Below are 23,724 nucleotides of genomic sequence, written 5' to 3'. Positions count from 1 at the left end.
CAGCACAAGGTTGAACTCACGCTGCAACGAGAGGAATATTGCGGAGCGAGTGCAGTGGCCGGCGTACACAGAGTACAGTCAGTCAGCAAAGCGGCGACTCCCCACCACACAGCCCAGACTCGCTCCCTTCCCCTCCCCACCCCGCCGGCCGACGTGTTTCTGTCTCACACACACAGAGGCGCGCGCAGCGTCGACCTATCGAGCGCCGCGCAGCGACCGGCAGCTGCCGTGACTCCACAACACAGTTGAGGCAACAGTCGGCGGGAGCCGTTGCGCATGCGCTTGCGGCGCTCTGTACGTGTCGACTCGGCCGCCAAGGTCGCGGTGGCACCTCCGGCTAGCAGCGACAGCCCCGGCTCGGGAGTGGCTTCCTCGCCGCCAGCAACACGCAGAAGGTAAGAATAATCGCGCTCAACTGTTGCCGGGCGCTCAACTCTGCGCTCCGCTCCGCCGCCTGCCTGCTATGCACTGGCCCAGCGCGACGGATCGATAGCTCCGCATCTGCCACGTACAGCGGTCGCGCTGGGTAGCTATCTGCCTATTTCCGTATGTAGTTTCGAGATCTGTGTTTCTTATTTCACACTGTAGCGTCACCAGTTCGTGAAAAAGTTACGTCGTTCAACATGAACATCATTATTCCGTCCAGCAATCGATTGCCAGGGCTCGCCGAGCCTGGGTCGTTGAAGGTCATCGGTCGAGTCCTTTGTCTCTCACGACTGCTGTGTCAGTTTAAGTCTGATGGGCTCCTACTTAACATTCTGTGACACTCGAATTCAAAAGCCAACGTATTTGAGATACAGCCAGGGCATTAGCAAGTTACTGGTATATTTATTTTAAAACTGCAGGTTTATAAATTAGATGTGGTTTATCGCCTCTATATTTTTTATCCTTGTTTTCGTTACGCAATCGTTCCAAGCATAGAGGCAAGCAGACAACTGTTGCATTTGCAGCACTTGCAGTAGTACTACAGTTTCAAAATTACCTTTATCAACAAACTGATACGATTTGTAACTGCCATAAGAGAAAAATGTATTTTTATGCTTAACTATTTCTAATGTTGACTTTTATTTCAACGCTTTTGTACTTGACATGATTTACAAAACTCGAAACTGCATGCAGGTAACTATCAGGCAAGGCTACAAACTCATAATAAATTAAAAGAAACTTATTTTGTTGATGTGTTGAAAGAAAGAAAATGTATCATGTTAGCATTGAAGCTCTCATAATTTAATCTGGAAACTCATGTGCTGTGTAACCAAATCTGATACTCTTCCGAAAGTTATATCTGTTTGTTTCACTACAACAGAACCGGCCCCTAATGCCTGTCAGTATCACTTCAAATGAAAAACCAAAGTCTGTTTTTTTTTATTTCTTGAAAGTTCCGGAAACTGTATTCAGTACGTATTGTTTCTGAAAACACAGTGCAATGATCAGAAGCGTACATCTGTAACCCGTATGCTGACACGTAAATGAATTAGCAAGGGCAGTGACGTGCCACCGATTCTGTCTAATGGGAAGCATCTTGCGAACAGTTGTTCGCGTTTCACCCGATATCGGCGTGATAATACGCACATCACCTTGTATAGCAGTTCTGAGAATGTCACGCAACTAATTGTTGGCGGTGTTTGTCTCCCGGAAATCTTGAAGTGATAAACTTCTCGATAGGATTTCTTAAGAGTAAAGGAAATAACAAAAACACAACGCCCAGCTTTTTCATATTCTGACACACATTAGTTGACTATTTTATGTGCACTTGAGGAATCGTTAATAAAATATCGTAAAAATTATCGAATCAGTTTCTTCACCAAGTGTGGAGCTCGTTAAAGTGCCTTTTCATTATGAGTATTATGGTATCTATAAGGCAGTTCAAAGACACGAATGTGAAACAAGATATAGTGGCGAACACTGTACCTGTAATCGCCAAACCTACTATTCCTGATTTACTTTCCAGGTTACTTCGCGTCATGAATACGACGAATGTCAGTGCAACAGGGGTCTACTTGAATTACAAAACTATTATACGTTTGTCATTAGTGCAAAATGGAACTAATTTTGCTTAAAATGAGTCGTTGTCAAAGCCTGGTTGAAACCTATAAGAATGAAATAATTAAACAAAAATAAAAATGTAGGACAGTGGTAGTTCTTTACTCTAGTTCTTAGAGTTCATGATTTTTCTCTTTCTTTCTGTAGAGTATGATATGTCGTTTTTTGCATATTGTACGTAATGATTTTTAAGTTTCCAAAGCTGAGACAACTGCTCATTAAATGTCTGTTCTTTCCACAGGCTAACATTCTGACCTTTTCTTTATATTTCCCTTTATTTCGTTAGGAGATTATTTTTTCGGTGATACAAGGTCACAATTCCGGCTAACGGGAAACCTTTTATTGTAATCATTTGTGAGATATTAGACTCTTTGGATACAGCCTCCGTCACTAGCCTTTTGTTTGATCTGATACATAAAAAAGTAAAAAGTCTCGTAAGTTACCGGTAGAAAGTGTTACAGAAATCAACGGGTAAGTGGTTCAAGTGGCTCTGAGCACTATGGGACTCAACTTCTGAGGTCATTAGCCCCCTAGAACTTAGAACTAGTTAAACCTAACTAACCTAAGTACATCTCACACATCCATGCCCGAGGCAGGATTCGAACCTGCGACCGCAGCGGTCTCGCGGTTCCAGACTGCAGCACCTAGAACCGCACGGCCTCCTCGGCCGGCGCAACGGGTAACACAATTGTTTGTTACATCGATCCGTTCGTTGCTATGTGCAATCTATGTGAAGAATTTCAAGTCAGTGATTACCTATCGCAAGGCCCGTTAGAAACTCATTGTATTTGCCGATTGCGGGAGGATACTAAAGGGCAAAACAATATGAGGCACTATTTCTGCATTCCTGTTAGTCTTGACTGCTTTACTTGCATTTCGATCGCAACGTATTTGCGAGAAATTCCGTGATGACTATTACTGTGAATGAATTATTCGCAACTGCAGATTGTCATTTGCCTTCCATTTCGGCATGTTTACCCGAAGCTGGATTCGCACCGTTACAGAGCTTTGACAGCTGGAGGCTAGTGGAAACAAAGGACGTCTGTAGGCTTCGGTCTCGACATTAGTTGCTGATGTGAGCTAAGAGCACTGCATGCACCAAGTTTTATAAGTACATAAACCTGCTGAAGGTCAGACAGAACAGAGGTTCTTCAGAATAAAGAATCTGAAATGTGTAAAATAGCTGATCCGTCAACACACAAAGGTGCCCTCAGTGCTGCTACATCTTTCTATGGAGATAACTGTAACAACAGCATATGGACAGATAGCTCTACACACGAAACTCGAAACCTGTTAAAGAATCGTATAATTTTGTCGTTCTTGTGCATTCTTGAGTGTAAACGAAAGTAAAAAGTACTTTCAGTTTGACGGTTTCCGTCGAGCCACAGAATGTTCAAATATATCGCTTTAAAACCGTGGCTGTTCGACTGCTGCGTTGTGGCTCGCGACTCGTGTTGCGTAGTTGCAAGAAAAATGATGAGCAAGATTGGAGGCTCCCTTTCGTTTCTGCGTCGTATAGCTATGAAGTAGGGCACAACACGAATCTCCATCGAATAAACAATTTTGGGTCGTTGCAGAAAACATTTCACGTTGTGATCATTGTCTTGGAAGAGTTGAATATCTTTATCGTTGTAAATGTGACAAAGGTGCAGATACGCATCTCGGAGCACTCGGTAAAATTTTTTCTAATCAGTTGTGAACCATGAAAAAAGTGCTACCTGCAACGACGCTCTAATGGCCGTACCACATCGTTAATTGTTGCGCTTCTGGGGCTGAAGATGATACATACCTACTGCAACGAAATCCTGTACGTTAAATAGCGTTTTCTTTAAAATTAACTCGATTTTGAACGATATGGTGAGGAAGGCACGTGTTTAGCAGGAATCATAGTAGTTCTTGCGTTCTTTGGCTGGAAGCTTATCGAATAAACTTATTGCTTCTTCACACTCATGTGACTGCTGAAACAATGTCCAATGTGACATAAATGATTCGATTCATATTTACCGGCCGCCCCCGGTAGCTGAGTGGTCAGCGCGACAGACTGTCATCCTAGGGGCATGGGTTCGATTCCCGGCTGGGTCGAAGATTTTCTCCGCTCAGGGACTGGGTGTTGTGTCGTCCTAATCATCATCATTTCATCCCCATCGAGGCGCAAGTCGCCTAAGTGGCGTCAAATCGAAAGACTTGCACCAGGCGGGCGGTCTACCCGACGGGAGGCCCTCGCCACACGCCATTATTATTATTATTATTATTATTATTATTATTTGTATTTAACAAGGGAACGTAGTCAAATAGAGAATGCCACTTACAAAAAACATTAGCAGCCTGTTCCAAAGAATAATACAACTACCCACAAGGATTTTCAGGTACTGGAACTTGTAACAAGTGGACGTCCGATAAGTAAAACCTTCTTAACAAATTGCTGTTCTATTTTCCTCATTATTAAGTCCTCATCTGACGCAAACACATTAAGTCAAACGATAAACACACCAGAGGCTCCTAACATGATGGAAGACGGAGGAACATCCAGATGTGTTTGGTAGGACTGTACAGTCTGGTATAACCCATACGACACGGAATAGAGATGAATAAACGCAATGGGGATCGTTGGAAGAAGGCGACGTTGGATTAATGTAGAGAACCGATATTACAGGTGACCATGTAATACCTATACTGCTGTCCTCATCGCGTAGGTATCCTGAGAACAAGATAAGCACGATTTTACTGAGGAATACAGCTATTTTCCCATGGGTCCATGCGCGTATTGAAAATTGCAGGACCAGTTTCGACTGGAAGGGCCCCCACGTAATAGGTTGTCGGATTTTATGTAGACGAATCTTTAGTGAATCATACGTACCAAGAAATCTGCATGAAAGCAGATTCCACGACGTACAACGGAGTCAATATTTCTAACGCTCTTCGGATAGCAAAGCGCAAAAACGTCATTCGCAAATGAAAGTGTCGTACATGAAGCGCTTCTACGTAGTTAGTTGCTCGCCACTTTAGGAGACTCTAAGGAATTGCTTTCATTTTCCCAAGCGACATTAGTAGCAGTGAAACTGACAGCGATAAAACTGGCAAGTGTGAGATCATAACTTGCAGAGGAATTGATGCGATAACATATCCGTTCAGTCAACAAATAAGTGAGAGCGTCTCGTATGGTACTGTGCATCTCTGTCGTTATCTTGAAATAAAGTCAAAACTGCTCGTGTCGCTGGTGCGAGCGATGATGAGTAACAGTATTACGTCAGGTTGTCGGGTTTACTCGGTCCACTGTCTGATAAGAGTTTATCGGAATAAGACTTCAGTGTAAGCTTTCTGCTACGTGGACTTGCTAAACGCGTCATTGTTGACTTCATCTCAAGGCTGCCCGACCAACACGCTCGGGTTATTTGCTCACGTCACAGCCGTGTACGGTTGTCTCATTTTCGAGTAACAGTAGGTAAATTCAGAACTACTTGGACATCCCTTCCGTGCAATGAACGCCAACTTCCAGTAAACGTACAGGAGGCAATGGGATATAGGTTTTGAATGCAGCGCTAGACTGTCTCCACTGAAGTCTGTTATATTGAATAATTACCTACGGCTAATGTTACTAGACGATGGTAATTGATACGGACGTTATCAGTTGTAGGGAGTGTAATTGAATGACTTAAATTTATTGGAAAAATTCGGGGACACTGCAGGGCGTTTTCAAACGAGACATCGTTCAGTATCAATTCTTACGTGTTGTTAGAATATTTGGGATTCTCTACAGGTCAAATTAAAAGAGGAGATACGGACCTTCTGAGACGTATCACTTGGTTTGTAAGCGGCCGGCTGATACGTACCAGTGTCTGGGACGAACCCAATGACCTTACATTGGATTCTTTGGAATAAATACGCTATCTCTTCATAAGGTTCTACTCAAAAAGTTTAAGGAATCCGTGATTCAAAGAGGGTGTGGAGCGTTTTTATTTCCTCCGTTGTATATCTCCAGCAATAACCATAGCAAGAAGAAAAAATACTGGGCGTTTGGACCGATATACAAAAGTGTGCTGAAAAGTAATGCCTTCGAAGTTGTTATTGTATCTGCAATATGTTGTTGTTGTGGTCTTCAGTCCAGAGACTGGTTTCATGCAGTTCCCCATGCTACTCTATCCTGTGCAAGCTTCTTCATCTCCCAGTACCTACTGCAGCCTACATCCTTCTGAATCTGTTTAATGTACTCATCTCTTGGTCTCCCTCTACGATTTTTACCCTCCACGCTTCCCTCCAATCCTAAATTGGTGATCCCTTGATGTCTCAAAATATGCCCTACCAACCGATTCCTTCTTCTATTCAAGTTGTGCCACAAACTCCTCCTCTCCCCAATTCTATTCAATACCTCCTCATTAGTTATGTGATCCACCCATCTAATCTTCAGCTTTCTTCTGTAACACCACATTTCGAAAGCTTCTATTCTCTTCTTGTCTAAACTATTTATAGTCCACGTTTCACTTCCATACATGGCCCATCTCCATACAAATACTTTCAGAAACTACTCCCTGGCACTTAAATCTATACTCGATGTTAACAAATTTCTCTTCTTCAGAAACGCTTTCCTTGCCATTGCCAGTCTACATTTTATATCCTCTCTACTTCGACCATCTTGAGTAATTTTGCTCCCCAAATAGCAAAACTCATTTACTGCTTTAAGCGTCTCATTTCCTAATCTAATTCCCGCAGTATCACCCGACTTAATTCTACTACATTTCATTATCCTCGTTTTGCTTTTGCTGATGTTCATCTTATATCCTCCTTTCAAGACACTGTCCATTCCGTTCAGCTGCTCTTCCAGGCCCTTTGCTGTCTCTGACAGAATTACAATGTCATCGGCGAACCTCAAAGTTTTTATTTTTTCTCCATGGATTTTAATTCCTACTCCGAATTTTTCTTTTGTTTTCTTCACTGCTTGCTTAATATACAGATTGAATAACATCGGGGATAGGCTACAACGAAGTCTCACTTCCTTTCCAACCACTGCTTCCCTTTCATGTCCCTCGACTCTTATAACTGCCATCTGGTTTCTGTACAAATTGTAAATAGCCTTTCGCTCCCTGTATTTTACCCCTGCCACCTTCAGAATTTCAAAGAGTATTCCAGTCAACGTTGTCAAAAGCTTTCTCTTAGTCTACAAATGCTAGAAACGTAGGTTTGCATTTCCTTGATCTATTTTCTAAGATAAGTCGTAGGGTCAGTATTCCCTCACGTGTTCCAAAATTTATACGGAATCCAAACTGATCTTACCCGATGTCGGCTTCTACCAGTTTTTCCATTCTTCTATAAATATTTTCGCGTTAGTATTTTGCAGCTGTGACTTATTAAACTGATAGTTCGGTAATTTTCACATATGTCAGCACCTGCTTTCTTTGGGATTTGAATTATTATATTCTTCTTGAAGTCTGAGGGTATTTCGCCTGTCTCATACATCTTGCTCACCAGACGGTAGAGTTTTGTCAGGACTGGCTTTCCCAAGGCTGTCAGTAGTTCTAATGGAATGTTGTCTACTCCTGGGGCTTTGTTTCGACTTAGGTCTTTCAGTGCTCTGTCAAACTCTTCACGCAGTATCATATCTCCCATTTCATCCTCATCTACCTCCTCTGCCATTTCCATAATATTGTCCTCAAGAACATCGCCCCTGTATAGACCCTCTATATACTCCTTCCACCTTTCTGCTTTCCCTTCTTTGCTTAGAACTGGGTTTCCACCTGAGCTCTTGATACTCATGCAAGTGGTTCTCTTTTCTCCAAAGGTCTCTTTAATTTTCCTGTTGGCAGTATCTGCCTTACCCCTAGTGATATGGCTCTACAGCCTTACATTTGTCCACTAGCCATCCCTACTTAGCCATTTTGCACTTCCTGTCGATCACATTTTCAGACGTTTGTATTCCTTTTTGCCTGCTTCATTTACTGCATTTTTTTATTCTCTCCTTTCATCAGTTAAATTCAGTAACTCTTCTGTTGCCCAAGGATATCTACTAGCCCTCGTCTTTTTACCTACTTGATCCTCTGCTACCTCACTATTTCATCTCTCAAAGCTAGCCATTCTTCTTCTACTGTATTTCCGTCCCCCATTCCTGTCAATTGTCCCCTTATGCTCTCTCTGAAACTCTGTACAATCTGTTGTTCTTTCAGTTTATCCAGACCCCATCTCCTTAATTTCCCACGTTTTTGCAGTTTCTTCAGTTTTAATCTACAGTTCATAACCAATAGATTGTGATCAGAGTCCACATCTGCACCCGGAAATGTCTTAAAATTTAATTCCTGGTTCCTGAATCTCTGTCTTACACTTATATAATCTGTCTGAAACCTTCCAGTATCTCCAGGCTTCTTCCATGTATTCAACCTTCTTTTATGATTCTTGAACCAAGTGTTAGCTATGGTTAAGTTATGCTCTGTGCAAAATTCTACCAGGCGGCTTCCTCTTGCATTTCTTAGCCGCAATACATATTCACCTACTACGTTTCCTACTCTTCCTTTTCCTACTGTCGAATTCCAGTCACCCATGACAATTAAGTTTTCGTCTCCCTTCACTATCTGAATAATTTCTTTTATCTCATCATACATTCCATCAATCTCTTCGTCATCGCGGAGCTAGTTGGCATATAAACTTGTACTACTGTGGTAGGCGTTGGCTTCGTATCTATCTTGGCCACAATAATGCGTTCACTATGCTGTTTGTAGTAGCTTACCCGCATTCCTATTTTCCTATTCATTATTAAACCTACTCCTGCATTACCCCTATTTGGTAATATAGGTTGAGGTATACATGTCATGCATAATACTCGCTCGACCTTCCTACATCGTCGATGGAAATTGCACTCGTCTGCCACTAGAGAGCTCCGAACTATAGCGTGTAACATGGCGATGTGTGGCGTAGGTATGTGGGTGCGTGAGAAACAGCGTGACGTAATCGAGTTTCTAACTGGAGATGAGTTTATCCACAAATGGAACACCCTCTCCTTCCGCCTGAGAATGCCAGAACACACACTAGCGCTGCGAAATATGCTGCAATTCGACGTTTTGGGTTTACTGACTTCGATCATCCTCCATACAATCCCGACTTGGTCCCAACCGATTTTCTCCTGTTTCCAAAACTTAAAGAACACCTCCCAGGACTTCACTATGATAGTGGTGAAGCGGTGCAAGTAGACGTGAAGTTATGGCTCTGTCAACAAGATCAAACGTTCTACAGCGACGTCATCAATAAACTGGTCTCTCGTTGAGAGATATGTGTTCGTCGCCAGGGTGACTATGTTGAAAAATAAATATGTTGACATGGAGAAAAAATATCTAGGCTGTTAATAATGTTTTTTGTATTTAAAAAGCTTAGAGTTTTCACACAAGAAATTCGGAGGCATTACTTTTCTTCAACACGCCCTTGTAGAAACGGTTTCTCTTCTTCAGTTCGCGAATGGAGCAGGAGAGCGATGGCCAAAGAACGGTGCCATCTCCTATGCATTGTGTAGTAAGTCGTGTAGCAAATATTTAGATTTAAACTGCAACATGTTGAATGTGTGGCCATTTCAAATATCCAACGCGACGATCCTATCTACTGTTAAGTTGCTTTATCGCTATCAGGCAGCTGTCGTTGCTTTGCACACACCCATACCCGAGGGAGGACTCGGACCACCGGCGGGAGGGACCGCGCAGTCCATGACATAGAGCCTCAAACCACGCGACCACTCTGCGCGGCCATCTGCGTTCAAGAATTACTTATGTTCTGACCAATTGCCGAGCTTCGCTGCAGGGCATCAGGTATAAAATTCCCCCTTTTAGTCGTCTCTAACAGGTGTGTCTTCATCTTTTCCAAGTTGCATGTTGGTTGCTTGTAATCGATCACAGAAAAATTTTGCGAGAATCCACTACACAAAGTGGCCAGTTGCTCTTCGCCGTAATAGTAGTTATAATTATGCCGTAGTCACGATTCTCGTAATGTCCATATTCGACAAGATAGGATTAAACAGCACGTTTTAATAGAATACAATAAAACTGCGATATATGTTATCTATCATACCTTACATTTAATGTTTATTCTCCTTTTTTCCCTTGTTTTGCATAACGGTTTAAGTACAGGAAAACAGCGTTGCAAAATTAGTACACACAGTAAATGATCTAAAACGATCTATGTTTATAAATGGAGGTTATTTGTGGATTGGACCTATCATGCTGGAACGAGGACTGTGTTCCGCAGAGACCTACAGGAAATATATGGAGCTGGTATACCTTGCCGACAGATTGATGTTCGTAGAGGAAACATTTGTTTTCCTCTTTTTTTGACAGGAATGGCAGATCAGAAAGCGAGTGGGATTTGAAATCAGCTTCCCTAGAATATTCTCATAACTACGAGACGTGAAGCCGGCCGGAGTGGCCGAGCGGTTCTAGGCGCTTCAGTCTGGAACCGCGTGAGCGCTACGGTCGCAGGTTCGAATCCTGCCTCCGGCATGGATGTGAGTGCTATACTTAGGTTAGTTAGGTTTAAGTAGTTCTAAGTGGTCTAGGGGTAGCAACTTTGATTCATAATCAAAACTTTTTCGGTCCCGGGTTCGATCCCCGCCACTGTCTAAATTTTGATAAATAATCTGCATTGGCGGCCGAAGACTTCCGGCATAAGAAGTCAGCCTCATTCTGCCAACGGCCTTGTCAAAGAGGGCGGAGGAGAGGATAGAGGTTCATGGCAGTCTCTTGTCCTATGGGTGGGAAATTGCCCCTAAAGGCGGAAAAATCAGCAATGATCAACGACATGAGGATGCAGAAGGCAATGGAAACCACTGCATTAGACACGTAACGTGTATCCACAGGACATGTGGCCTGTAATTGAAGAAGTGTCATGATGATCTCTCCATTGGCAAAAGATTCCGGAATAGTCCCACATTCGGATCTCCGGGAAGGGACTGCCAAGGGGGAGGTTACCTTGAGAAAAAGATTGAATAATCTACGAAAGGATAACGTTCTACGAGTCGGGGCGTGGAATGTCAGAAGCTTGAACGTGGTAGGGAAACTAGAAAATCTGAAAAGGGAAATGCAAAAGCTCAATCTAGATATAGTAGGGTTCAGTGAAGTGAAGTGGAAGGAAGACAAGGATTTCTGTTAAGATGAGTATCGGGTAATATCAACTGCAGCAGAAAATGGTATAACAGGTGTAGGATTCGTTATGAATAGGAAGGTAGGGCAGAGGGTGTGTTACTGTGAACAGTTCAGTGACCGGGTTGTTTTAATCAGAATCGACAGCAGACCAACGCCGACAACGATAGTTCAGGTATACATGCCGACGTCGCAAGCTGAAGATGAACAGATAGAGAAAGTGTATGAGGATATTGAAAGGGTAATGCAGTATGTAGAGGGGGACGAAAATCTAATAGTCATGGGCGACTGGAATGCAGTTGTAGGGGAAGGAGTAGAAGAAAAGGTTACAGGAGAATATGGGCTTGGGACAAGGAATGAAAGAGGAGAAAGACTAATTGAGTTCTGTAACAAATTTCAGCTAGTAATAGCGAATACCCTGTTCAAGAATCACAAGAGGAGGTGGTATACTTGGAAAAGGCCGGGAGATACGGGAAGATTTCAATTAGATTACATCATGGTCAGACAGATTCCGAAATCAGATACTGGATTGTAAGGCGTACCCAGGAGCAGATATAGACTCAGATCACAATATAGTAGTGATGAAGAGTAGGCTGAAGTTCAAAACATTAGTCAGGAAGAATCAATACGCAAAGAAGTGGGATACGGGAGTACTAAGGAATGACGAGATACGTTTGAAGTTCTCTAACGCCATAGATACAGCAATAAGGAATAGCGCAGTAGGCAGTACAGTTGAAGAGGAATGAACATCTCTAAAAAGGGCCATCACAGAAGTTGGGAAGGAAAACGTTGGTACAAAGAAAGTAGCTGCGAAGAAACCATGGGTAACAGAAGAAATACTTCAGATGATTGATGAAAGGAGGAAGTACAAACATGTTCCGAGAAAATCGGGATTACAGAAATAAAAGTCGCTGAGGAATGAAATAAATAGGAAGTGCAGGGAAGCTAAGACGAAATGGCTGCAGGAAAAATGTGAAGACATCGAAAAAGATATGATTGCCGGAAGGTCAGACTCAGCATAAAGGAAAGACAAAACAACCTTTGGTGACATTAAAAGCAACGGTGGTAACATTAAGAGTGCAACGGGAATTCCACTGTTAAATGCAGAGGAGAGAGCAGATAGGTGGAAAGAATACATTGAAAGCCTTTATGAGGGTGAAGATTTCTCTGATGTGATAGAAGAAGAAACATGAGTCGATTTAGAAGAGGTAGGGGATCCAGTATTAGAATCGGAATTTAAAAGAGCTTTGGAGGACTTACGGTCAAATAAGGCAGAAGGGGTAGACAACATTCCATCAGAATTTCTAAAATCATTGGGGGAAGTGGCAACAAAACGACTATTCACGTTGGTGTGTAGAATATACGAGTCTGGCGATATACCATCTGACTTTCGGAAAAGCATCATCCACACAATTCCGAAGACGGCAAGAGCTGACAAGTGCGAGAATTATCGCACAATCAACTTAACAGCTCATGCATCGAAGCTGCTTACAAGAATAATATAGAGAAGAATGGAAAAGAAAATTGAGAATGCTCTAGGTGACGATCAGTTTGGCTTTGGGAAAAGTAAAGGGACGAGAGGCAATTCTGGCGTTACGGCTAATAATGGAAGCAAGGCTAAAGAAAAATCAAGACACTTTCATAGGATTTGTCGACCTGGAAAAAGCGTTCGACAATATAAAATGGTGCAAGCTATTCGAGATTCTGAAAAAAGTAGGGGTAAGCTATAGGGAGAGACGGGTCATATGCTGTATGTACAACAACCAAGAGGGAATAATAAGAGTGGACGATCAAGAAAGAAGTGCTCGTATTAAGAAGGGTGTAAAACAAGGCTGTAGCCTTTCGCCCCTACTCTTTAATCTGTACATCGAGGAAGCAATGATGGAAATAAAAGAAAGATTAAGGAGTGGAATTAAAATACGAGGTGAAAGGATATCAATGATACGATTCGGTGATGACATTGCTATCCTGAGTGAAAGTGAAGAAGACTTAAATGATCTGCTGAACGGAATGAACAGTCTAATGAGTACACAGTATGGTTTGAGAGTAAATCGGAGAAAGACGAAGGTAATGAGAAGTAGTAGAAATGAGAACAGCGAGAAACTTAACATCAGGATTGATGGTCACGAAGTCAATGAAGTTGAGGAATTCTGCTACCCAGACAGTAAAATAACCAATGACGGACGGAGCAAGGTGGACATCAAAAGCAGACTCGCTATGGCAAAGAAGGCATTTCTGGCCAAGAGAAGTCTACTAATATCAAATACCGGCCTTAATTTGAGGAAGAAATCTCGCATATTTCAGCATACAAAAACTCTTTTTTTGATTTGTCGTCATTTTGTCAGGCCACAGCACCCGTAACACCAAATGGTGGGCATAAAGCAATCTCGCTTAGTTCATGGTTCTATTCATTCATCGATTACATTTGCACGTGGAGTACTTTCGAAAATATGTAACTCTGAAAACGAATGAATCAGTTGCAGTAGCTTTCCGAACCTTTTCAACAAAATGAATGAATGTGCATGTTTTCCTCAGAACAAAAAAACGTAAATTAGTTGGAGAGCATTGTTCGTTAATTTGGAAGATGGCCGATGAATGTCTGCGGAAGAATATTTGCAAAGTTGAATGTTTCAGTATATCGAGCGTGCTGCTTCGTACATGATCAAGTCGTATGTACATATCACCACTATTGTTTGCAAACCTTCAGCAATGCGGCAATAATACAGGCGACAAGTATTTTGTAAACAGTTAAACGCCAACGGCGAATTTTTCGTTTTTTGTAGACTACCCCTATAGAAGCTGCTGCCAAAAGACGATATAACGGCTCGATTGTGTTTGACCCTGATACATTCCGTACCATTAGTCCTACAGTACATCAATGAAGTCTGCTTCACATGGCCATGGAGGTCACACGTCTTTTTAGTCCTGTAGTATTGTTTGATAGCTTGGTAGAGAACCATCCTCTACAGACATAAAGTGGTATACAAGAGAATCATTTTCTTCCTGTCCCCTTACATGCTTTTGCTCACGTTACAGAAATATGTAGTCTACAGTCACGGTACATGATATGTGTAAAAGACCTGCAGGTTAAATTAAAATTGACGATAGCTTATTAAGGTGAATTTTAGAGGGGAATTGGTAAAATACAACCAATTAGATGTTTATTAATATACAGTTGCTTATGCTTATTTCAGAAAGATACGTCTCGGACACCATTGGGAATTAGCTGTTTGTTTAAATGAAACTTCCTCTTCAAGATGGTTACCACTGCCACCATCTTAACGTACGACCATTTCCTCCTGAAACACACATTAGTTCGAAGTGAGCTAACTGGTAACGATCCAAAAATTGGCGAAGGACGTATTTGCACGCCCTGTATGGTCAGCGTTTAACTGTAGACATTTATTCCCGATGTCAGGTCTCTCATAAAGGAACTGTGGAATACTAGCATTAAGGGGAGTACAAAGATGGTGTGGGTATAATATGTCGATTTTTATTTTTTAATGCAAAATAGTTTAGAGTTTTCTCTTTAACGTGATGCATGTTTCGTTGATGGAGATTAGTGTATTTTTAATTTATTTTGAAATAATTTACTGGTTAACTAATTTCTACAGATTCCATGAGCATTTGTTCTATTACGACAAAATATTTCGGGAACTGTTTGCTCTGGAAGGCGGTGATTTATGTAGATTTTAGTAAACATCCTGCAGCATAAACTCGCTGCATTTGTTGCTGTGCTATCACTTCTTGTTTGCGGTATAATGCATGGTGTCATCCACGTTTTGTAAGGCGCATTACGCCTTTCGTTGTATGTATTTGGACTTGCTGCTCACTGAGTTGCCTTTCTCTCTTTAATACGACTCCACCAATGGAAATATTTAAGAAGAGAAGAAACACTGGAAATTCAGAACAGGTACTGCTGGGAATTTACATCCAGAGAATGAGCTTAGGGTAAGCAAAGCTGAACAAACAAGTGTTCCAGGAAGAAGCCTGTGGAAAGTAATACGTGTACAGGGAAACCAAAGGCAGTAATAACAGTTTAACATTAAATTTAAGTGCGCTAAAAGCAATATTTAATCGAAATGCATGTTATAATTTGTGTGGTGGAGATATAATAATTTGAGAAAATACCTAAAACAATTGCCTTTTGACACGAGGTCAGATATTTCTATGGGCTGAGGTTCATTGGTAAAGGTCCTCGGGCTGCAAAAGCTTTGTGTGCTTTTATGAATCTGTCGCCGGCCAGGGTGGCCGAGCGGTTCTAGGCGCTACAGTCTGGAACCGCGCGTCCGCTGCGGTCGCAGGTTTCTTATCCTGCCTCGGGCATGGATGTGTGTGATGTCCTGAGGTTGGTTAGGTTTAAGTAGTTCTAAGTTCTAGGGATCTGATGACCTCAGAAGTTAAGTTCCATAGTGCTTACAAGGGAACCTCCCCATCGCACCCCCCTCAGATTTAGTTATAAGTTGGCACAGTGGATAGGCCTTGAAAAACTGAACACAGATCAAATGAGAAAGCAGGAAGAAGTTGTGTGGAACTATGAAAAAATAAGCAAAACATACAAACTGAGTAGCCCATGCACAAGATAGGCAACATCAAGGATAGTGTGCAGTCAGGATCGCCGTGGTCCCGTGGTTAGCCTGAGCAGCTGCGGAGTGAGAGGTCCTTGGTTCAAGTAGCTGCTGACGCTAAACACGAGACCACGGCGCTCGTGCGCTAACATTCTCCATGATGTTGCATATATTGCGCATGGGCTACTCAGTTTGTATATTTTGCTTATTTTTTTCATAGTTTCACACCACTTCTTCCTGTTTTCTCGATTGATATGTGGTCATTTTTTCAAGGCCTATCCACTGTGCCAACCTATAACTAAATCTGAAGGGGGTGCGATGGGATAACTAAATATAAGGGGGGTGCGATGGGGAGCTTCCCTTGTTGGAGCCATTTGAACCATTTTATGAATCTGTCATGACCCCCTGCTAGCGTTTGAAGATACATACCTCTATATGCTTTAGGCGAAACAGCAAATGTAACTGCAAAAGACTCAATGAAATGTGCAACAGTAGAAGCAGTTGAAGAAAATGACGGTAACAACGACATAAGCATTTGATGGATCATGGCAGAAAAGGTGTTTCGCTTTCTGTGTTCTTGTTCGCGTAACAACTAATATATTGATAAACGGATGAGATAAAATATGTTGCTACGAAAAGAGCCCTGAAATACCCTTTACGGATGCTGTGCTGTAACTTTCTTTGGATGATTAATTTTCAACAAAACAAAATATATTATTTTCTTATTATTCTGGATCTGGCTTTCTATAAAAGGAACATTGTTTCGTTACTGTAACTCGCTATAACGTTAAACATATCTTTTTTTCTTTACAGTTATTGAAAGGGTTACTGAAAATTATTTCGTTATCAATACTGATGTTGCAGTACGCAATGTTTGTTCAACATCAAAATTTTGCAGTGGATTTTTGTTAACATTAAAACACCAATAAGCACCTCGACTAACAAAAGAACATGAGATATTATCAGAGAGAAAATGTTTTTACTATAATGTTTGCCAGACCAGAACTAAGAACGGCAAGATTTCTTTTAAGTCATGAAGATAAATTATCTTTTTGCACTGTTAATAATATAACTTCATCAGCAGCACGCGTCCACCTGTAAAACACATCATAAAATCTGCTGCTCTGCCCCGCAATCCCGAAAGCTGAAAGAAATAATTGTAGTTCACTGTTACCTGTCCGCTTGTTTGCGGTATGATTGGTTTCATTTAATGCAGTTTGAATGCGCCGCGGCAGTGGCCCGTTCGTTCGTAGCGCAGGTCTGCACCACGAATAAATATTTAAACAGCTGAAAATGTCTTAAAAGGATGGGATAAAATACCAGGCAAGCTTATTACAAGTCATAAAGCAAGTTTTCACTAAGTAACTCTATTCAAAACATTTAGACAGATTAAATTCTTTCACACCTTTACAAATCAATGCCTAATGGCGTACTTCTCTCTACACAAGCATACATTATAGCGTCACAGGCTCTTCCTACTCACGTAACTCCAAAAGGACGACAGACAAATTAATTCTCGGTCACTACTATTTATACTCGGTTTAATACATTCACATCTTTGTTTGATATTTAATAAGTATCGTCTGTGGTGGTTACAGTACTCGCCGACACAGACATTACCTTCAAACAATCGATACATAAGTCTATACAAGTATAAAACATGACACATAATGGTTTCTCTTTATTACATAAAGTTCACACCATCATTGTCCATGCAGAAATAAAATTATAATCATCCAGTTCAGTTATTTTTTCCTTTTTTGTGTGTTTTGCCAGGAGACGTTACAATCCCCACTGGCAGCAATTGACTAACGTTAAGAATGTTCGGCAATATGCTGCCACTAACGTCAGTTTCGTCATTGTTTCTCGCCTTATTTGTGATATTCACTATTCACTTTGTTTGCTCTTTTGCGCTATAGTTTTATTTACGCTATTTATGGTTTTCTCACACTTTGCAAGGTGACCGTAAACATAGTCCCAGGGTCATTACAGTTTTCTGGCTCTCCCATTCGGGCTATGTGCGTCCAGAAAAACGCAGTCTGATTTTTCATCAAATAAGATGGGCATTTATCAAATGTTCATAGATAGTGTCCCATAAGAAAGATATTTATGACAATATGTTAAACTTTTAGTCCCTTTTTTGAAAATGTACCTTCTACACTCTTCCATATCCGTGGTAATGTTTGAGTTTATGTTCCGTGTAACATAGAAAGTCAATCATTAAATATTTTTACAGTCGTATAATGACTTGTGGACTTGTGTATACAATTATTCACTGCAAATGTTCTACCATGGTATGGCATTCATGTAAGTTTTCTTCACTAATGTGACGAAAACATATATCATCTAACAAAATATATTTTGAGTTTATACACAGTAAACAAAAGAAAAATGTTTGTCACGTAATTTCGTGTCCAATAAATCATTTTCATGTTAGTACATTAACAGCGTAGTTATTAATGTTCGGCTGAATGTCAACAATGTCGTACGGAGCGGGTGGCGCGAAGAATTGTTGCGTAGCGTCGTCTGGAACGCGGCGTGTCAACGACCGCTGGGGTCGACGTCCTGCTCGCCGTAACAGCGACGGCGTGTTGGGCTGGCGCCCGCGCAGTCGCGAACTGCGCCGAACCATTCACCAATGTCGGCGTGTTTCAGCTGTTTCCCGCGACCGGCTGGCTGGGGGCACGGCACCCCTCTCTGCTTCTCCGCATGGCTCCCCGTAAAAAACGCATGAAACAAATATTACACAACGGTGTATTGTCTTTCAGGGTACATGTTATTAGCTTTGGAAGAAAATGCAACTTGGTTAAAAGCGTTTATTGTTCAGTAAGCCGTCGTTTCACTGGCCTGCACAGAATGTTTTGGCGTGATAACGGGTTTCTTATGGCTGCACAACTGAATAGCACTGTGAAGCTGCTATTTAGGGTTCGTCACACGCACGTTGTACGTCTCACTTTCATTTGATCTCAAGGTCGATGCGCTGCCAGAGCGTCTCTCAACACGCGAAAATGTTTCGTATAGCACAAACTAAATGTTTCCGTCGAGCGATGTTTGTTTTATTCTCCGAACGGATCACTATCTACCATTTTTATACACAGTAAATTTATTGTTCGTTGAGCACTGCACTATGACAGTCACTCAACACTTGACTTACCCCCACGCATATATTGGTGCAGATCCTACAGTAGTTTTCTGTCCATGCTGCACACAATATTTCGTCCTTTCCTAGATTGTTTATACACACAGTTTATTTTTAATGCATATCAACTGTTCTTTGCATAATCACTCTCATCTGTATTGAGTCCATTGTGTTTACCACGGCCGGTCGTGGTGGCAGAGCGGTTCTAGGCGCTACAGTTTCGAACCACGCGACCGCGGCCGAATCCTGACTCGGGCATGGATGTGTGTGATGTCCTTAGGTTAGTTAGGTTTAACTAATTCTAAGTTCTAGGGGACTGATGACCTCAGAAGTTAAGTCCCATAGTGCTCAGAGCCATTTGAACCATTTGTTTACCAAGTTCATTACACACTTTTAGTATTATTGCTAGGTATATATGGCTTTTTTGTAATTTAAAGGTGAGTGATTTTTGGTACATAGTTTTCTTTTCCTTTTTCGGTGTAGCTAGAAAGTTGTCACCCATCTAGAAAAAAGAGATTTTACCATGTGCATGACAGCTGGACTTGGGCATATTGCTCAATAACTACTTCATTCAGTATTAGAATTTTTTTTAATGGTCTGTCCTACAGGAGTACAGTGTAGTTTTCGCGTAGACTGACTTGATTCGCGTACCGCGTAATTAATATTCAAGGACGTGTACCAAGTACACGGGCATCAATTGAAGCATAGTTACATACAAAGAGCAGGTTACACGAAACGTGTTTGTCTTTGAATTCTGCTTCAGTGTCGTTCTCAGATCACAATTGGCAGTAACATTACTCCACATAATTATTTGTTCTACAAAGTCATTATTTGTCCAGTAGAGACTCTGTGTTCCTTATTTCTAACACAATTATACCTATTACATAACTATATGAAATCTCATCATTAATTGTACATACTTACTACATTTGAAAAATGATTCAGGAAATTATTCATTACTGTGTCAACAAAAAAACTGATCATTGCTTGATGAGCATATAGTATTTTACTGACACTAATTGTCTGTAAACAAAATCTTCAACTTACATGCAATTGCCCAGTTTCTTGGTTCTGCTTTCATGCTATGCTTACCTACTAAATTCTTGCTTTCTCAAAATTTTAAATACACATAAATTATTTCTTAAAGCTAACATGCTTATACTCTAAAACATAATTGAAATCTTTTTACTGCTACTATTTTCATCTGACAGGTCACTGAATAAATAATTTACGTGGATACAATCCTTTTATTTTCCCTGTCTGGGGGTGTGATAACAAATAGCTACATTTGTGCGGCACCTTTATTACTTCAGAGGGCCCTGAATATATCAGTTGCCACTTACTATTTTGCTTTAGGGTGGCTGAGAATTTCGGGTGGTTACGAAGAAGCACCATGTCCCCTACATTGTATTTCTGTTTGTTGGTTACACCTCGGTCGTACTTCTTTTTCATCTTGGTGGCACAACTGGTTAAATTGCCCCATACCTTTTTTATCTTTTCCTCTCTTGTTTCTGCCCTGGCTGGTAGTCTCGGGAGAGGCGTGAGCCATTCATTCTGAGTCTCATCAACCCCTTTCAATATCTCTACCGGTGGGTATCCTCTACTTGAGCGGGGTGTTAAATTGTGTATTTTGACAAATTTAGGTACTAAATCAGGACATTTTGTGTGTCGGTTTGCAATGTAAATTCTAAGGAACTTATTCAATTCTCTGAATGTTGTTTCGACTAAACGTGCTTCTGGATGAAACCGGAATACCGAAATGTGCTGTATACCTTGTTCCTGTAGATAATTTTTCCAAGTGTGACCCGTAAAATAAGTGGCATTGTCAGTTATGGCTTCAGGTTTCCCCACTTGAGGCAAGTATTCTTGATTGATCCGTCTATGCTTTTGGCAGTAGCTGGTTTTATACAATAAATTGTCAAGTATTTGGAAAAAATATCATACACTGTCAGTATATACTTCATACCTCCCCTGGCCATGGGATAGGGCCTTGCTACATCCAAAGATACTAATTGAAGCGGCCTGAGTGGAACTATGGGATGAAGTTCAAATTTTGTGGACCTATTAAAGTGCTTTTGCTTTCTGGCATATAGCGCAAGTTCTAACTGTTACTTGAATTTGGTGTTTCATTCTGGGGAAGTATCAGTATCTCGCAATGAGTTCTGCGCACTTTCCAATCCCTGCATGGCGCCATGCCAAGTGCGTGTACCATATTACAACTTTGACTGACTGGTTAGGTATGCCTACTGCCCAGCAGTCTTCTTTTGTGGCTAAGTTTATGGTACAAAAGGTCGTCCACAATTTTAAAACCTTGCTGATCTTTATTGTTGGCACCATTTTCAATATTATTAATGATTTTTGTCCACATCGGATCTAATCTCTGTAGTTCAGACATATTCTTACACATATATAGAAAATCCTTCCTGTAAGCATTGTTTCGTACTAAAAGCACCTTATACTCGGCGGATTGTTCTAGCATCTCTGCTAACTCCGGTAATCCCACCGGCAGTCGCGACAAAGCATCCGCTACTATGTTATCTTGGCCTTTTATACACTCCTGGAAATGGAAAAAAGAACACATTGACACCGGTGTGTCAGACCCACCATACTTGCTCCGGACACTGCGAGAGGGCTGTACAAGCAATGATCACACGCACGGCACAGCGGACACACCAGGAACCGCGGTGTTGGCCGTCGAATGGCGCTAGCTGCGCAGCATTTGTGCACCGCCGACGTCAGTGTCAGCCAGTTTGCCGTGGCATACGGAGCTCCATCGCAGTCTTTTAACACTGGTAGCATGCCGCGACAGCGTGGACGTGAACCGTATGTGCAGTTGACGGACTTTGAGCGAGGGCGTATAGTGGGCATGCGGGAGGCCGGGTGGACGTACCACCGAATTGCTCAACACGTGGGGCGTGAGGTCTCCACGACGCACGGATGCACGCCAAGACCATAGGATCCTAAGCAGTGCCGTAGGGGACCGCACCGCCACTTCCCAGCAAATTAGGGACACTGTTGCTCCTGGGGTATCGGCGAGGACCATTCGCAACCGTCTCCATGAAGCTGGGCTACGGTCCCGCACACCGTTAGGCCGTCTTCCGCTCACGCCCCAACATCGTGCAGCCCGCCTCCCGTGGTGTCGCGACAGGCGTGAATGGAGGGACGAATGGAGACGTGTCGTCTTCAGCGATGAGAGTCGCTTTTGCCTTGGTGCCAATGATGGTCGTATGCGTGTTTGGCGCCGTGCAGGTGAGCGCCACAATCAGGACTGCATACGACCGAGGCACACAGGGCCAACACCCGGCATCATGGTGTGGGGAGCGATCTCCTACACTGGCCGTACACCACTGGTGATCGTCGAGGGGACACTGAATAGTGCACGGTACATCCAAACCGTCATCGAACCCATGGTTCTACCATTCCTAGACCGGCAAGGGAACTTGCTGTTCCAACAGGACAATGCACGTCCGCATGTATCCCGTGCCACCCAACGTGCTCTAGAAGGTGTAAGTCAACTACCCTGGCCAGCAAGATCTCCGGATCTGTCCCCCATTGAGCATGTTTGGGACTGGATGAAGCGTCGTCTCACGCGGTCTGCACGTCCAGCACGAACGCTGGTCCAACTGAGGCGCCAGGTGGAAATGGCATGGCAAGCCGTTCCACAGGACTACATCCAGCATCTCTACGATCGTCTCTATGGGAGAATAGCAGCCTGCATTGCTGCGAAAGGTGGATATACAATGTACTAGTGCCGACATTGTGCATGCTCTGTTGCCTGTGTCTATGTGCCTGTGGTTCTGTCAGTGTGATCATGTGATGTATCTGACCCCAGGAATGTGTCAATAAAGTTTCCCCTTCCTGGGACAATGAATTCACGGTGTTCTTATTTCAATTTCCAGGAGTGTATACATAATCTTTATTCGGTATTCTTGTAAGGTAAGCATCCATCTCCTTAGTCGGGTATGGAATAGCTTGCATGACATCAAAAAACTTAACGCCTGGTGGTCACTATACACTGTAATCTCCTTCCCATACAAATAGTAATTAACCTTTTTCACAGCCCAGACCACGGTGAGCGCTTCCAGTTCGGTTGCCGAGTAGGTTCTCTCGCGGTCCTGCTGGCAAAGCCGATAATCTTAATTGTTGCCGGGTCGTTGCCTTCCTCCCACTGGAACAGGCACGCTCCCAAGCCATAGGAACACGAGTCCGTCGCAAGACAAAAACTTTTTGATATTTGCATTCACCAGGGCGGTTTGAATTGCTTCAAAAGCTTACTGACACTTGTCAGTCCAAACCCACTGCACATTTTTTCGCAGTAGATTTAACAATGACTCGTCATCTAACAACTGATTAGGTACAAAGCTCCTGAAGAAAGACGTAAGTATAATGAACGCTTTTAATTGTCTCTTAGTTCGTGGGCTCGGAAATTCTCGGATCGCCTATAGTTTTTTGTTGTCTGGGCTGATTCCAAGCGGCGTGATAAGGTGTCCTAGACATTTAATTGTATTGCGTCCAAATTTTGACTTTTCTAAATTTGCTGTCACGCCTGCCTGTTTAAATTTCTCTAATACTTTATTCAGCAATTCCATATGTTCGTCCCAAGTAGCAGTAGCGATTACCAGGTTATCAACATATAATGTGATTTTTTTCTAACAGGTCTGGACCCAGTACCGTGTCCAGAGCAGTAATCAATACTCCAGCACTTACATTCAATCCGAAGGGGAGTACTGTGAATTGGTAACTTCGCCCTCCGACTATGAAAGCTGCGTACTTCCTTGATTCTGGCGCAAGTGGGATTTGCCAATACGAACTTTTAAGATCGACCGAGATCAAGTACTGTACTCCGTGGAATTTTTGTATCTGCTCATCT

At 42.3% G+C, this 23,724-nt stretch overlaps 1 protein-coding gene across 1 annotated transcript in view; it reads left to right on the top strand.

Annotated features, from left to right (window-relative positions):
• The first annotated feature begins 219 nt into the window (after positions 1-219).
• LOC126176199 (uncharacterized) overlaps positions 220-23,724 on the top strand; it is a 181,879-nt gene continuing 158,374 nt past the window's right edge. The window contains exon 1 of the mRNA XM_049923342.1: positions 220-395. Within this exon, the coding sequence (XP_049779299.1) occupies positions 277-395 (119 nt within the window). The 5' untranslated portion in view covers positions 220-276. The remainder of the gene's footprint in view (positions 396-23,724) is intronic.

This window comes from Schistocerca cancellata, chromosome 3 (genome assembly GCF_023864275.1).
Source record: "Schistocerca cancellata isolate TAMUIC-IGC-003103 chromosome 3, iqSchCanc2.1, whole genome shotgun sequence".
Taxonomy (NCBI): domain Eukaryota; kingdom Metazoa; phylum Arthropoda; class Insecta; order Orthoptera; family Acrididae; genus Schistocerca; species Schistocerca cancellata.
This window is presented reverse-complemented; position numbering and strand designations above follow the sequence as displayed.